General features: G+C 37.8%; 1 protein-coding gene across 7 annotated transcripts in view; it reads right to left on the minus strand.

The window, feature by feature from the left end:
- thrb (thyroid hormone receptor beta) overlaps positions 1–13,572 on the minus strand; it is a 187,396-nt gene that overhangs the window by 13,583 nt on the left and 160,241 nt on the right. For 6 of the 7 annotated variants that reach the window (XM_034704717.1, XM_034704719.1, XM_034704718.1 and 3 more), the window contains 4 exons: positions 6,910–7,010; positions 6,660–6,807; positions 3,153–3,358; positions 896–922 (listed from right to left, as the gene is read on the minus strand). In XM_034704717.1, the coding sequence (XP_034560608.1) occupies positions 896–922; positions 3,153–3,358; positions 6,660–6,807; positions 6,910–7,010 (482 nt within the window). Of the gene's footprint in view, positions 1–895; positions 923–3,152; positions 3,359–6,659; positions 6,808–6,909; positions 7,011–8,018; positions 8,356–13,572 lie in introns of those variants that run through there. The other variant, XM_034704716.1, reaches the window with a different exon arrangement.

Raw genomic sequence — 13,572 nt, forward strand, 5'->3', positions numbered from 1 at the left:
AAGGAGCTTAGGAGGGAGGCATGCTAGTTGTAGGCTGTCTTAATAAACACAAAGGTCGGTTTTACTCCCCACGTCTGCAGATTTGAAGATCTAGTGGATGATTTTTATTTATCATGGATAAGTGCTAGCGCTAGTTAGCATAGCCACATAGCTACATGTTCTTAGCTGTGTAAAAAGACACACGTCGACATACTGATAAATAAAACAACAAGCAACACTAAATCTGTGACCAATCCTTCAGAAAGGTCCTGCTACAGGCGCCTCTCCGTCAGGATCAGATTCTGGATCAGATTCTGAGGGTTGAAGTAACGCTATCTGTGAGCAGCCGTGTATATTCAGCCAACATGTAAACATTAGATCAACGTGCTGGAGAGCCGAGGCCACATCCACTTCCTGAGGGGGCGTGGTCAGAGAGAAAACAGACTGTTCTGAGGAGGACTGAAGAAGAGGGCTTTTCAGGCATGCCAAAATCTGATTTCAAAGTGTTTTTTTGAGCATAAACTTTAAAGACATGTTTTGGGGACCTCTTAGACCAATAAATATTGATGAAAAAAGCGTGATATGTCACCTTTAAGACCCCAGAATATGTAAAAACAGGTGCAAGGTGTATAAATAAGAAACATAAACTAATTCTCCTCGTTAAAACTGCTTCAAACTTTAAATTATGTATGATGTTCATTGACATGAGGAACACTTTTAAGCATATATGACTGATTTAACATGTTCTCTGGGATGTAAAGATGAGGAAGCATCACTTCAAACACGTAGCAACAATAACTCAATGAATTTAAATAAATGTGACTGTAAATTATTCTAATGATGGATAAATCCTCAACACACTGTTTCAGAGCTTTACATCACTTTCAATAAATACTCAGAATCTGTGTTTTCTTACCTTAGTTTCCTTCACCCCCGCTGCACTCTGGTCAGAAGTATAGAATAAATTACATGTTATTTCATTAAGAAGCATTGCTTCCTCGACCTGTTGGATAATCAACAGGAATCGTGAAGTTTCAATGAAGAACCCGTGTCAAGCCAACTAAAAAGAAAACAAGTTAAACTGAGGACAGATGAAAGAGTGCAGATAGAAAACAGGTGAGGGCAGAAATCCAAGATGGCTTTCTATGGCGAGATTCAGACTCAGGACCACAGGGTCAACGTGGTCCTCAGAAACACTCAAACGACCAACGACGCAGACAGAAATCTGAAACACGCAAACGACCGCAGTCCAGACGGAAATCTGAAACACGCAAACCACCGCAGTCCAGACGGAAATCTGAAACACTGAAACGACCAACGACGCAGACAGAAATCTGAAACACGCAAACGACCGCAGTCCAGACGGAAATCTGAAACACGCAAACGACCGCAGTCCAGACGGAAATCTGAAACACGCAAACGACCGCAGTCCAGACAGAAATCTGAAACACGCAAATGACCAACGACAAGACGGAAAACTGAAGGACGCAAACGACCGCAAACCAGACTGAGATCTCCGATTTTACTGTACAAAACCGTCAACTTGAAGAGATTTCAATCAAAACTTTGAATTGACTGATTTTCAGTGCGGTTTGTCGAAGGGTGGGAACCCTGTCTCACAGAAAATACGGATCAAAACGCCGACTACGTGATGACAGCGCCAACACAGAATTGATTCGTCGATTTTTCTGCTAAATGTCACATTTTAAGATACACCCGAACAAACATCGACAAAATGGGAATTTATTGTTTTATCTCAAAGTACCAATAGATTTTTAAGCAAAAACAGACTTTTATCAAAACTTTTTATGTTCACTTTCTAAAAACCCTAAGCCACAGAAGAGTATGGATTGAAAACAACAGATGCTGTAAAAGCAGCACAAAAATCTGCAGCCTGTTGCTTTTGAATAGGTCTGCAGACATACTCGACTAGCCATCTGCAACATGGAAATTTATTCTTTGATCACCAACAATTAGCAACCTCAAAAGCAAACTTATATTCCTCTATTAAATGTGCAACTTAACACATTTTGGCACTATTTTTAAAAAGTGTAATTAAACCATCACAGACTAAAAAAAACACATTAAAAGAGCAAACTTTTGTCAGGAGCTGTTTTTTAAGAGATGCTTGAAACAGATCCCTAAAAAGACTCCAACAATGACACTGTGGTCATTTATTGTTGTATCTCATATAATCTACACCTTTCACAGCAAACTTGGACTTGAATCAAACTTAAAATTTTTTACAAATCTTTGGCACATTTTTCCAAAAGTTCTAAAAGGAAAGAATTGGAAAAAAACACCTTCATGTTAAGCGCTACTTATGAAGTCAAACATTGATCAGGTCCTCGGAAACACTGGACCATCAACAACATGTAGATATTTTATTTGATTAAAAGTAACCAACAAGTGATCCAAAAGTTCAATCTGAACTTGATATTTACAGGTTTTTATTTGTATTTTTCTAAAGTTGTGGATCTTAAGTTGCAGAGAAGTTTGCTTAAAAACCAAAGGTAACTTGAAGACGGTACTAAAGAGGTTAAAATGATTTGTCGCAATGAAAACAATACTTTTGGATTCAAGGGAATCTCAAAATTGAAATCCACGACTGACATTTCACGCCTTTGTGAGTGTTTCATCTGATCCCGCCATAGAAACCCAAGATAAAGTCAACAGCTGAGACGGACTTTCAATCTGGACAGAGCGAGTAGACTTCACAGAAGAAGGAAAACAAAATTAGTCATAAAGAGGGTGAGGTGTGAAATCAAAAGCTACAATCAGAAAGAGAGAAAAATGAAAAACAGCACGAAAAAAGCAGGTTATTAGTATTAGCGTCAGATTAAGCGTCATTGCTCGGTAGGACATTAAGAAAAGACAAAGAATAAGATGTTCCATTTATAAATTAGTGCTGCTGCGTTGAGGAACACACTTTTCTCCATCGTCCAGCTAATTCTCCCCACTCTACAAGGAGATACAAAAAACACATGGACATATTAACAGGGAACAGTGGAACAGTGGTCGTGGTGGAGGTGGAGAAGACAGAGGGCATGAAGTGGAAGGGGTCTGTGAGGGGTGGGAGGGAGGGAGGGAGGGAGGGATTGGAGAAGGCAGGGTAATCAATACAATGAAGGCTGTGGTGAGGAGGGAGGCAGGGAGGGAGCAGGGTGTCTCACCAGGAATTTCCGCTTCTGTTTCCAGTGGTTGCCCTGTGCGTTCGTGGACATGTGGGCCTCAGTCACCATACGGATGAGGTCCCACTCCTCCTGGGTGGGGTCCGGTCGGTCCCACACCGTCTTCTGCAGCTCCTCCCGCCGACGGCGCTCCCGGTTCTCCTCGATTAGCTTCCGCTTGGCCAGCCTCTTGCTGTTGTCCAACACCACTGACGGGACGAAAAGGAGGAGGAGGAGGAGGAGGAGGTGGAGGGGGAGAAAAAGAAGGAAGAGGGGGGCAATGAGAGTGGACAGGAATGAGGAGGAGGAGGAGAGGGTGATATAATGAAGTGGTGATGACGCTGAAACTCAGAGTGAGCAGATTAACAGGTTGATCACAGGAAAATGACACTGAGTTGATTTTAAAACATGTCACTGCAATTTGAATGATTAGATTAGCTGGCACACTTTGCACACTTTTGAACAAGAGACACATATTTGGTGAATCCGATATTTTCAGGATTGATGCATAAATTTAAGCAGACATGTTGGTGTTAAAAATCCCTGCTCTTTAAAGTCATGCACGAGCAGGTGACATGATTGTGATAACATTATTCAAACTATTAGCATACAAACATAAAGCCATGAAGTGATGTGTTGTTGACGGTTTCGATGTAAAATGAGGAGTTTTTTTATAAAGCTTCTTGACATGGCAAAAAACTGTTTTTCAAACATTAAGTCATTTCTAAAAGTTAACTGTAAAATGATCTATGTTCTGGCTCCAGAAAAAAGTGCTGTTATATGTGAAAGAAAACAAGACTTTCAATTTATTTCTCTTTAGTCAGGCCAGAGTCAAATCCACTGAATATGCTTTCACAAAAAGAAATTCACTTCATTAAAACACTTCATTAAAATTACAAAACAGGGGTCTATAAGTTTATAAGAACTGTGCTGCTGTATAATGATAAATATTCCTCCAAGTTTAATAGCCATGAATAATTGTGATGCAAATAAGAGGAAAACAAATTCACCTTATGAAGCTCCATTTAAGAAAAAGGATTTAAATGTTTCTTTTTTTCTAATTTATTTAAAGCCCCGTGAGGATTTTTTAACCTGTCAAAAAAGTTTTTTTTAAATCAAAAAACATCAAAAATAAAATGTCTTTTTAAAAATCGTTTTATCATTACACTTCCAGTCTAGTGACAAAATAATTCCAGTTGAATACATTTTAATGATGTTTAAATAATTAAAATAATTTTCTTGATCTTAAAAACGTTTAATGTAATAATATAAAAGGAAAACTTAATTTTGAGCCTCCTTTGATGTACTATCATTTTTAATTTGGTGTTCTTATACAGTGGATTTTATTACTTAATGTTTTGCATCTACTTTAACTTATTTACTGTTTTAATTGTTATGATGGGTGAGGTTTAACTTTCTCTCTATAATATTACAGTACTTAATGCTTGTTGTAATTTTCTTTCTATCTTTATTTGGACCACTTGTAGAGAACCTTATTGTGTGCCTTCAATTAGTTTTTTTGAAAATGTGGTTTAAATTAATATTTGTGATTTATAGCTTTGAAAATTAAAAAATGGGACCTAGCTTTAGAAATGCAGATAAAAAAAATAAAAATCAGCATCATCAATACTCATTCCAAGTCTCACATCCTTTGGTTTTTGTTTCTAGGTTGGACACATTTTGAGAAAGTATTTAAGTGATGTTTATTTTATTGTATTATTATTATTATTATTATTATTATTATTATTATTATTATTATTATTATTATTATTATTATTATTTTTCAAACAGGACAGAGACTGCTGAGAGCAAAAGCTACAGAGGGATTTATTCAGAGGAGGAAGGCCATCTTTGAAGACTCCATCTTTGTACAGAGGGAAAACATTTAAAAGTGCACATTCACCTCAGTAAAGAAAAGAGTTATGATCAAATCGTTTGTCAGTGTCCATATTTCCTCTTTGCTCATACAATACTAAAGGTGCCTCTGGTTAGAAACTGGTAAAAGTTTAAACTACAGCGTTTAAAGGAGATTAAAGGGCAGAAAATAAATAAAAGAGGTTAAAACCAGCTCAAAGTCCTATTTTGTCTTTGTCCCAGTACATCTTTAACACACTACAGCAAAACAGAACCAACATGACGGCTTTACCATGTAATGTTGCTTTTACCGTTTTTTTTTAACTGCAGAGACGACGTGAGCAAAGCTGCTGATCTTGTTGATTTTAATTGTTTTTGCTTCCAATCTTTTCCAAACTGCTTTAATTCTTTAAAAATCATTGTTTCTATCTAGTTGAAAATTATTGCACCTTTATATGTAAATGTCAGAATCGTCATTGTATGATGGATGTTTGTTTGTCTATGTATTTTCTAACCTCTGATGTCTTTCATTCCTCTTCTATCTGCTCCGTTATTGTCTAAACCTGTTTGTCTGTTTTCTGAATCCTATTAAATCAACGGTGATGATGATGATGATGGTGACATGTCTTCCTGCAACTGTCGCATACAAAACCGCTGCTGCATTTAAAGGAAAGGTTATAGTTGTCATGTGCTAAGGTTAGAAAGTCTCTGAATGTTTGTTAAAAACTGATCCACATGCGTCTAGAGCCAAGGTTCAGATTGGTTATTGTTACGTGGGAGCTGCTTGATGGTTTCAAGGTTGTGAAAAAATTGAAGTAACATCATTTCACAAACTGTAAATAAAACACATGGAGGTGAGACAACCCTCTGCTCCTCGCTCTGATACTCCAAACATGGCAGATCTAGACACTGTTGGCAGAGGGGAAAACTACGGCTGATGACAATTAAATCTAATTAACCTAGATTAGCAGTGATCTACTTTTGAAGGCGTCTCCAAGGTGCTTACACTTTGCTTCACATAATGTTTCCCCCTTACTTCAAACTCTGAAACTCAAAACTGAAAGCTGCCAAACGCCGCCATTATCTCAGTGAGAGTAAGAGTGTAAAAAAACAGAACAGAACAAAACCTTTTGATCCGACGAGAGAAAAAACCCAGCTTGTTTTTATCAAATCATGTAAGAGCTTTAAGATCAAACAAGTTAACGCTGCCGAGCCGTGATGTGATGCACGTTTGACATCTCTTCAGTTCGGTGCATGATCTGCAGCAACAAAACAAACACGATGTAGTGTTTTTGTTTGCAGTATTAAAGCAGTTAAATGTGTGTCAACAACAGTAGAAGTGTCCCCACATAACCTACAGAGCACAGAAAGCCTGTATTTGCTGGGGTTTTTCCCCGGATGGCCCTGGCCCAGTTTCACCCTGCCTGTCCACGTCTCCTGTTATTGGATTAAGATACTGTATGTGTTTGACTTCTTCTACTTAGATCACCTCAACTGTCTTAAATGATCACAAATGCTCTGTGTTTCCTTTTCTGTTGAACTTTGACTGAATGTTTTGTTGAGTTATATTTCTCTTTTCAGTCCCTGGGCTATTTTTAACCCTGAACATAAGACAAGACATCTCTAATGAGCGCCGTCTCAGCCGGTGAAACTTACAGTCGGTTGCCATCCCCACCGCAATGCACTTCTTGAAGCGACATTCCTGGCACTGGTTTCTGGTCACCTTGTCGATGACACATTTCCCCTCGTACTTACAGGCGTAGGTTGGGTTGAGATTCTTCTGGATCGTCCGCCTGAAGAAACCCTGAAAGAGCAGACAGAGACGGAAACACATCACCTGAAAATGCCTTAAAAAAAATGAAAGCAAAGATTTATCTGCAAGAAAAGTGTGGAAAGATTGTGTTACCTTGCAACCTTCACAGGTAATGCAGCGATAGTGATAGCCCGTGGCTTTGTCCCCGCACACTACACATAGCTCATCCTTGTCCAGGTAACTTGGAATGTACCCTGAAGAGAAGAAAAACAGGTCAATATGATATTTTACTGAAATAATATATCTTTATTATCCTGACTCATGTTTTTATGTCTATTGTAAAGTGTGGACTGCTCATGTTTTCTAAATACAGATTCATTTTACTGAAGGTTGTGAGTGATAAACAGAGAAATTAGGAGGTAATCTAAACAAAGATGACAGTTTGAAGAGTTTTTTACTCTACATAACATTTAATAGAAGATTTATAATATTTTATCTTTGTTTTCTTCACACACAGGACAGTGAAACACATACATGGTGTAAAGAGAAGCTAACCTGCTTTAGTTACACTGGATAAAGTTTATGAGCTGCCCTGTTTTTCCATTTGTAAAAAGTAGCACAGGCTGGCAGCTAAACCGCTTTGAAAAAGTTGCAGAGGGAGATTTAAAAGTTGGCTGACTTTTGCACACCTCGTGTTTGATTAACCCGACTTCCACAGAAAGCACAGTTGCTCCACAGTTGACTCTCCGGGTTAACACCTGGCCCCATTTTGGGATTTGGCTTAATGAGTTCAGTGCTCTGACCCCTGGCAGACTCCGTGGTTAACAAGCTGATCAATACCTTTTTTTGGGGTTTGTTAAGAAAGCAATGATTTTTCTTGCATAGGCCTTCTGTTGCCTCCCCATCAATCAATAAGGAGCCCCCGCCTGGCTCCCTCAAACACTTGCAGCATCAGATGCACCAAGTCCTGCTCACAGACGTGACGCTGCATGACGCCTTAAATCTTGGATTTACGCTTATCAACCTTAATTTGAAAATCCCAGACATCATTGAAACATTTATCAAGTAGAAGTCACTGCCAATTATACAAAACATTCAAACTTTTAAAACAAGCTCTTCACACACAATTCAAAGAGGGAACCACAAAGCAACAGTCGACATCATCAATGGATCCAAAACTCAAACTCTAATGTGCCCACGGTGCCAAGACCAGAAACATGCTTCCCCAAGAAGATCCAACAACCATCAGTCTGACTTCGTACCTTTCTTGTGCGGTCCCTGCATCCACTGCAGGTGTGAGTACTCAGGTTTGATCTCAGGGAAATACTCGGGCTGATGGTGGAAGTGGCTAAGAGGGATCTCCATGCTGCAGAACTCGCTCTTAAAAGGTGGAGGGCCGCCAGCGTACGAGCACGAGTAGTGCTGGCTTGGCGGCCAGGTCTGCTCCATGCAAGGCGGGTGGTGCAGTGGCTGGGGCTCACAGTGTCCATACCCGGGCCCGTCACCTGGGTACATGCAGTGCTCCCCACCGCCCTGCACCGGGTAGCCTCCCACCCCGGGGTGAGGCATCTCGTACATATCTGGGATGCAGTAGTTCATCACGGAGAGCCACAGCCGAGAACCATAAAAAAAGTTCTGGTTCAACTCTGAGAAGTGTGCGCGCTCAAAAAAATAAACTGAAGTGTTAAAAATAACAATCCGGTCTAAAATAGAGAGCCCAGAGCGCTCAGAGTCACAATTAGGAGTTTCCCACCTCACACAGGTGAAGGTCTCCTGAGCAGACGCACAAGTGTTTCATCCAGCAAATCCACAGACCACAGACTTCACCAAGCAGCTGCCCCACCCGCCACTACCCGGCCGAATTGGGAAGCAGAGATTTATGACGACGTAGAGCTCTAATCTTACACTCCACAAATCCTCGTTGTGCCACAGACAGTGGCAATGTCACAGATTAAGACCTCACCTAGAAACAGTAAACACCATCTAATAACATCAACCCCGAGGGACACAGCTCCACAGAAAGAGAAGTTTCAAGAAAAGTTGCAACTTTAGGCCAGGATCATCATATCATGTCAGAGTTAACTGTTCCCTTTAACCTGAAACCTCCCCTCACCCCTGACCTCTAACCTTCGTTTGTTAACCAACTCACTTATCCGGTGGGTATTTTAAACAGAATCTACAAACAGGCTCGCTTAGGTCAGTGCCGTATAATTATTCCTGCCAACTATCCGGTGAACTTTATGACACTAAGAAGATTTCAGGACGGGTAACTCACATAACCCGACTTTTAACAATTAAGACTGGAACCCAGGGATAATGTGTTTATCAAAGACGGAGATGGCACTTGACGTTATTTTTATTTGGGAATTACTGAGAATAAATAGGATTACCGGGCAAATCAAATTAAGAGTGTATACTATAATTATCTGTTTCTTTCATAACATGCTTACAATAAAATATACATGCACTGATTATATAAGCAACTGTAATATTGACTGATTAAACAAAAACAGGCAAAAAAGTCCTTTCTGTTCTTCAAACACATCAGAGTCTGGACTTTTATAGTCAGATAATTATGAGACATTATTCGATTTTGATCAGTTCAACAGAAATCTCTGTAAATGAAATCATCACATGTCTGAAGTGCGTGTGTAATTTGCTGAATCAATACGGTTCCTCTTCAGTTCCAGACACGCGAGCGACACGCTGAGCCATGCATTGCGTGATCTGTTTCAGATAATGCACCTCTTATCCCAGACACCGGCTATAATAATCAGCCATATTGATTAGGCTCCCTCAATAAAAACAGGATAAGCCTTATGGCAGGGGAGTGTGCCTTTTTGGACGCACAATGCCTTTTTCAATAATTTAACAAACCCGTTTAGGGAGCAACCTGTTGCAGTGCTTTGAAATGCAACTGATCCAACTGTACAAGGACGATAAAAATAACAACAAACAAACACTTTAAATGGATTAAAAAATAAACAGAAGTGCAGAATTTTATGGTTCTTAGTTTTCATGTGTAAACTTTGGGCTATAAATACATTTGCACAAATGAGTTAATGTTAGATTTAAGTCTTTTATCCTGCCTGTTTAAAAATGAATTATTTATCTGTGTTTACTTTCATTTTTCATTCGTACACATATTTTTAAGTTCAGATTTTTCCCTTAATAATAACATATTCTCAAATCGGCAGACAAATAACAAATATGACAGTATGTTTTATTTTATAACCTTCAAAATGTGTCAACTTAACAGTATAGATTGTATTATATGAGGAGCTTTTATAAGCAAATAAAATAAATAAATAAATAAATAAACACAGTCATCTTGGATCCCAAAATCAAAGGTGGTTCATTAAAGCTCTTGTGAGGAGTTTTTAGGTGGTTATGAAACAGACTAAAATTAATGCTGAAGTCTCTTTTTGACTCATATAGCAAAACTAACAGAGTATTGGTGTCACTGTCTAGAGAGAAAGATATTTTTAAGATAATAGTAATACATGTACAACAATGAAGTCCTGATTTATGAGAGAAAGGTCAAAACTTTATTCTGTAATTAGCGCTTGTTATCTGGAAGATTTTTTTTTAATGTTACTGATTTATCTCATGAATGTATGATTTATGATTACAATTATTGATTCTGATTCATGATTAAAATTATAATACCAGTAACTGCTGCCAGACGCCGGTGTCACCTGAGACAATTAATAGCAGACTATTTTCAGAGCAAATATTCACAATGAGTGATGTGTTTGACTGTTATTAATGACAACAGGAAAAACATGCTTGTGAGAAAAAACAGCTTAGATAAATACTGGACAGTATCGGGACAGAGGAAAGATGAGCCTTACCCATAAGTTATTCACAGGAGCTTTAAAATCCTGTATGAGTTAAGGACTGATTTATGTACAGATGATGAATCATCAATAAAGTAACACAAAGAGCAAACATTTCACAAAACGTCCAAAAACATTTACAAAATAAAGCTTGCTTTCTGTGAAAAGTGACCTGCAAACTCATTTTAAGACTTTTAATTCCCATTTAAGATTTATGTATTAATAACAGTTAAATATTGATAGCTGCCTCAAGCTCATAGAAAATACAGATGACGTTTTAAAAATAGCAATGCAGAGGCGACACCTGCCCAGGTAGCTTCATGATTCTGGGGTCACATTCTTGAAATGGTGTACAGGAATCTGGTAGAAAACACCCGACACATTCTTTGTACTCCCAGTTTGAACTGCTCGCATCAGGTAGGCTCTTTAGACTGCCACGAGCCAACAACAGTGTTTATAAGAAACAGAGTTATTACATTATTAATTCTTTAATTCTCAAAATTAAACATAAACTCAGATTCTTATATTCTTAAAATAACAAACCATAGCCACACCTCAGGCTGTCAAGGGTTTGTAAGAGATTTTTGTCATCAATTCTATTCTGTTGATTCTATTCTATTCAATTATTTTCTTAAAATGTTTGTCTTTTCTCTTCCATTCCACTTCATTGAACTCCATTCCATTCTAATCTATTTCATTCTGTTCCATTCCGTTCTGTTGAATTCCATTCCATTAAATTATTTTCTCTTAATTTGTTTGTCTTTTCTGTTCCATTTAATTTCATTCTACTATTTCATGCCATTCCATTCTATTCTATTTTATTCTATTCTAGTATTTAATTCCAATGAATTCCACTGTATTCCATTCCATTCTATTGTATTCCATTCCATTGAATTCTATCTATTTCTATCTATTTAATTCTGTTCTATTCCATTAGCACAGTAAGAAATTGCTTGTTAAATTGTCATGTGAATTACAGTACAGCAGGTTTTTGTATCTTTTTTTTTTTAGCAGGATGACTAAAGTAAAAAAAAAGAAAAATTGATGAATAAAGAAATACAAACCTGCTCATTTATTTAAAAGACAATAAATACTTAAGATAAACTAATTGTAAAGGAACTTATTTACTACATTATTGGCAGACAAGCCTTCATGGTCGATTACAAAGTTAATCTGTACACCAGCAGTTTATTTTGTATCACCGTATAAACGTCAGCTTCAGTTTTGTTTGTTTCTTCTGTCTGCTGCAAAGCTTCTTTGCGGGACATTAAGATTCGATCACACAGATGCCTTTTTTTATCTGCTTAAGATTACTTGATGGCAGAACATCTTGCTGCTGCGTGGATCACAGAGGTGTGTCAGGAAACATTAGACATGTGAACACATGGTGGAGTCTGAGTGAAGATGCGTGCAGTTTTGGCTTTAAAATCCCTACTGCGTGCACTTAACTGAACTCTGAATCAGAGCCAGTCTGCACGCTCGGCATCAGGTCTTTCAAAGAAGACACGATCAATACTGATGGTTCACAGGATTATGCAGAACAAAAATCATTAACATTGTTTACTGGGACGTCTGACCATGGAGGGGACACATCTTTGAGTTTTTGTATGATAACCCCGAAAATACTTTAGATCAACCCGGAAGCCAAACATTTTAGCATTCAACTGAGATCTCAACTTTTGTCTTTGTGTTTTTTTATTTCTTTTTCACAATACAATATGATGTATTTCAAATTCCTGCTTTTTTTTTTTCTTTTTTACAAAAAATCATACTTTTAATTGTTAAACAGACGTTTCTTTTAATCATTTGGCAAATATCCTTCAACTCTCAAACAGTTAAAAAATAAGTGACTCATGAAATTTACATTTAATAACCTGTTTAAGAAAAGTGACTCAAAGTGAACTACGTGATCCTTTAGAAATTAAAATTAGAAAAGTATAACTGTCAAGGATTGAAAACACTGGTCTTGTTTTGGTTCCCAATAAAACCACACTTTTTCAAAAAGAACAGTGCCTTTCATAAGTTTCACTCCCATCATCTCTTTCAAATTTTTTCATGACACAACTGAAATAAAAACAGATTTTATTGGTGTTTTGAATTATGATCCAACACAAAGAAGTCCATAACTTTAAAGTGGACGGAGGGATTTTAGGTATTCTTTTAATTATTTACAAATAAAAATATTAAAATCTGTCACTGCTTTGTCCAAAATAAAATCAAGTATAACATTTTGCATTCAGGTTTATTCCCGTGCATCCAACAGATGTCTGCATCAAATCAGTACATTTTCACGAACACTGCGCAAATAATCGAATTTATCGGATACATTAGAACGATTTTTCCATGCAAACAAGAAGCGCTTTATCACTCAGCATGGGTACATTTATTTGTTGGATGGAGGCCTGGGTATGATGGTTATATTTTCTGGATTCAGTCAGGTGAAGCTCAAGCTAGCTTCAGGCTACCCTCACATTACCTGGAGCCAATTTAGTGTTAAAAAAAAAAAGAGCAGCAAATATAACAAAAGAACCTGTGAGTGAAAGCTAATACGCACTCTCTATTTTAGTTTATTTATTGCACTGGATGTGGTTAGTGCAATATTGAACAATGTAACTGCACATCACATCTTTTTGTCATATCATGCAGGCTCAGTTTTAACAGAGTAAATGTGGAAGTGTCTTAAGGGAATGTTAACTCGAGCAATGTAAAAGTCTCTTTGTTATATTGCTTTGACTCTATCATCATTTATTGCACGCCGGCTGCGTATCCTCTGACACCAATTTAGTTCATTTTCAGCCCCCGTCTGGATTATCCTGTAATCCTTCCGCGATTATGTGTCCAGATATAATATGACACTTCACACGACCTGAACATGCCATCAACTCTGGATGAGGTGCCAAATCTTCACTTCACTGTAATCTCATTAGTCAAGGAGCACAAGATGATTTGTGTTGTGATGTGAGGAGCTCACAGATCC

Source organism: Notolabrus celidotus, chromosome 16 (assembly GCF_009762535.1).
Source record: "Notolabrus celidotus isolate fNotCel1 chromosome 16, fNotCel1.pri, whole genome shotgun sequence".
NCBI lineage: Eukaryota > Metazoa > Chordata > Actinopteri > Labriformes > Labridae > Notolabrus > Notolabrus celidotus.